Below are 2,933 nucleotides of genomic sequence, written 5' to 3'. Positions count from 1 at the left end.
TATAATCTGTTACTTTTTATTGTTCATCGTTTCTTCTCAGAAGCTGCAGAGCCAACCAAAAGAAAACAACACAATCGATTTTGGTTGTGGGTGTTAGTGATAAAGACATGATATAATTGATAGATATTATAGTTTGCTTTATGAAGCAGGTTTCTTGAGAAGCAAGTCTCTCTAACATGTATTCAAGAAGAGTAAGAGGGACCTCGGTAGACTTTGGCACAATCACGGCGATCGCCATTGATAAGGACAAGAACAGCCAACATGCCTTCAAGTGGGCCGTTGAAAATCTCCTTCAAGATTCTCCACAATGTGTCCTTCTCCACGTTCAAGGTAGGTATCTCTCATCATCTTCGTTAAAACAACAATCAAATTAAAGAACCCTAACTATTAGAATCCGGTTATATATGCAGCAGGAAACAATCAAGACGAGACACATCAATTGTTTCTTCCTTTCAGAGGATTCTGCACTCGAAAAGGAGTTAGTGATCGATCATTCCCAATCTTCTTTGTAACAACACATGAGTTATAATTCATCACATCTCATGACACTAATTATTGTGTATATACACGTTTTCTCAGATCATAGCTAAGGAGGTTATTCTTGGCGATCTTGACATCTCCAATGCTTTGGTTAAATACATAAGCAACAATTTTATTGCAAATATCGTTGTTGGCGCATCTGCACGCAACTCCTTCCTCAAGTCTCTTCTTCTTTTCTCTTTCTTTCTCATGCTTGATACAATCTGCAACTTTGGTTACTATAAAATGCTAACATTCAATCTCTCTTTTGTGATCAGGAAGTTTAAGAGTCCAGATGTGCCCACAACTTTGCTTAAGACGACTCCAGAGACTTGTGCCGTCTTTGTTGTGTCCAAAGGTAAGCTATCAAGAAGCAAATTTGCGACTCAGCCTCAGAAAATTTCGAGACAACAAAATCTCTCTTTTTTGTTGTACAACTCAACGAGCTCCATTTCCAGTGATTCCGAGAGGTAAAATCTTAAGCTCTCTTGATCTCTTCTAATTTCTAACATTTCGCTATGGCTTTCGTTTCAACAAGATTTGGTTTACATATTTTACAGGGCATCTTCATCACCTGTATCTACACAAACCAACAAACCAATATCAGATTCCTACCTATCCTATTCACCTCGCATCTCACCACCTCAATCTGTAAGTGAGATTTCTCACTCAGAGAGGACTGACAATGGCAGCTACGGTGTGGTATCAAGTGTGAGTTCTTACACCATCTCTTCAAGTTCTACTACCAACAGAAGCTCGATCTCTTCAACGTCCACGGTTAGTAGTATATCATCACCATCAAATATACGTTTAGATTCTTAGTATTCTGACATTTCCTTCTTGGTTTTAATCTGTATTCTGGGATAACTGATCATTCACAGGAAAGTCCACTTGCAGGAAATGTCGTGGAACAACAGGTAAACTTTTCAAGATTTGGTCCCAGATATACACAATGTCAACATGGTATTGACATGGTGCATGTTTTTTTGCGGGATGTCGTACCAGAATCAAAATCTTGAAGCAGAGGTGAGGAGACTAAGACTGGAGTTGAAGCAGTTTAAGAAGAACAAAGATACTACAACCCAAAAAGAAAACGTAAGATATTGTTGATGACAATTGTGGTTTCCTTAATATTCCAGGTGGTGAATACTAATCATCAGATATTAATTAAATTTATGTAGTCTCAAGAACTTCAAGTACCTAGAGCTACCGCAACCCCAAGGTCAGAGGAAGCAATAGAATTGCCTAGATTATTTTTTGAGAGGGAAAAGCAGAAAAGGCAGTCTGAAATCCACGCAGCTGAAATAGCAAAGCGCATAGCGCAAATGGAGAGCCTAAAGAGAAGATTACAAGAGATGCAAGCCAATTTAGAGAAAGAGAGAATGGTCAATGAAGTCTCTTACAGACGTTATAGTATCAAAGATGTTGAAGGTGCAACCAATGGTTTTTCTGATGATCTAAAGATTGGGGAAGGAGGTTATGGACCTGTTTACAAAGCTGTCCTCCATTACAATTCTGTCGCCATTAAGATCATGAAGTCAGGTATCACAGAGGGACTGAAACAGTTCCAACAAGAGGTAAGTGAACTATAACGTGAAATCTTTATGTTGCTTTATATGTTTCTTCTCCTCGACTCATACATATGTTTTCTATACTACTAGATTGAGGTTCTGAGTAGCATGAGACACCCTAATATGGTGATCCTTCTCGGTGCATGTCCCGAGTTAGGTTGTCTCGTTTATGAGTATATGGAAAATGGAACACTTGAAGATCGCATCTTCTGCAAAAACGATACACCTCCACTTTCATGGAGAGCAAGGTTCAGAATCGCTGCTGAGATTGCCACAGGACTTCTTTTTCTTCACCAGGCAAAACCTGAGCCCCTAGTTCATCGTGATCTGAAGCCAGCAAACATTCTGCTTGATAAAAATTTCACTAGTAAGATCAGTGATGTCGGTCTAGCTCGCTTGGTGCCTCCCTCTATGGCTGATGATTCTTTCAGTAACTATCACATGACTTCTGCAGCCGGTAAGAGTTTTTTTATCTCCCATCTCTTTTCAATGTCTTAACATGGAACCAGTGTTGATGTTTCTTTCCCTCTTTGGCTCACTGGAAACAGGTACATTTTGTTACATCGACCCTGAGTATCAGCAAACCGGAATGCTTGGAGTGAAATCTGACCTCTATTCCTTTGGTGTAGTGCTTCTGCAAATCATAACAGCGATGCCAGCAATGGGTTTAACCCATAAAGTAGAGATGGCAATTGAAAATAATAAGCTCAGAGAAATTTTGGATCCAAAAGTATCAGAATGGCCTGAAGAAGAGACTCTGGAGTTGGCTAAATTGGCTTTGCAGTGCTGTGAACTGAGGAAAAAAGACAGACCTGATCTTGCTTCAGTACTGTTACCAGCTCT

General features: G+C 39.6%; 1 protein-coding gene across 1 annotated transcript in view; it reads left to right on the top strand.

Moving 5' to 3' along the window:
- LOC104751125 (U-box domain-containing protein 35-like) overlaps nucleotides 13-2,933 on the top strand; it is a 4,749-nt gene continuing 1,828 nt past the window's right edge. The window contains exons 1-9 of the mRNA XM_010473008.2: nucleotides 13-330; nucleotides 411-478; nucleotides 580-701; nucleotides 798-989; nucleotides 1,080-1,296; nucleotides 1,401-1,436; nucleotides 1,525-1,614; nucleotides 1,701-2,096; nucleotides 2,181-2,547. Coding sequence (XP_010471310.1) covers nucleotides 177-330; nucleotides 411-478; nucleotides 580-701; nucleotides 798-989; nucleotides 1,080-1,296; nucleotides 1,401-1,436; nucleotides 1,525-1,614; nucleotides 1,701-2,096; nucleotides 2,181-2,547 — 1,642 coding nt within the window. The 5' untranslated portion in view covers nucleotides 13-176. The remainder of the gene's footprint in view (nucleotides 331-410; nucleotides 479-579; nucleotides 702-797; nucleotides 990-1,079; nucleotides 1,297-1,400; nucleotides 1,437-1,524; nucleotides 1,615-1,700; nucleotides 2,097-2,180; nucleotides 2,548-2,933) is intronic.

The sequence above is a fragment of the Camelina sativa genome, chromosome 16 (assembly GCF_000633955.1).
Source record: "Camelina sativa cultivar DH55 chromosome 16, Cs, whole genome shotgun sequence".
In the NCBI taxonomy this organism is placed as follows: domain Eukaryota; kingdom Viridiplantae; phylum Streptophyta; class Magnoliopsida; order Brassicales; family Brassicaceae; genus Camelina; species Camelina sativa.
The sequence above is the reverse complement of the archived record's forward strand: the minus strand, read 5'-3'. Positions and strand labels throughout refer to the sequence as shown.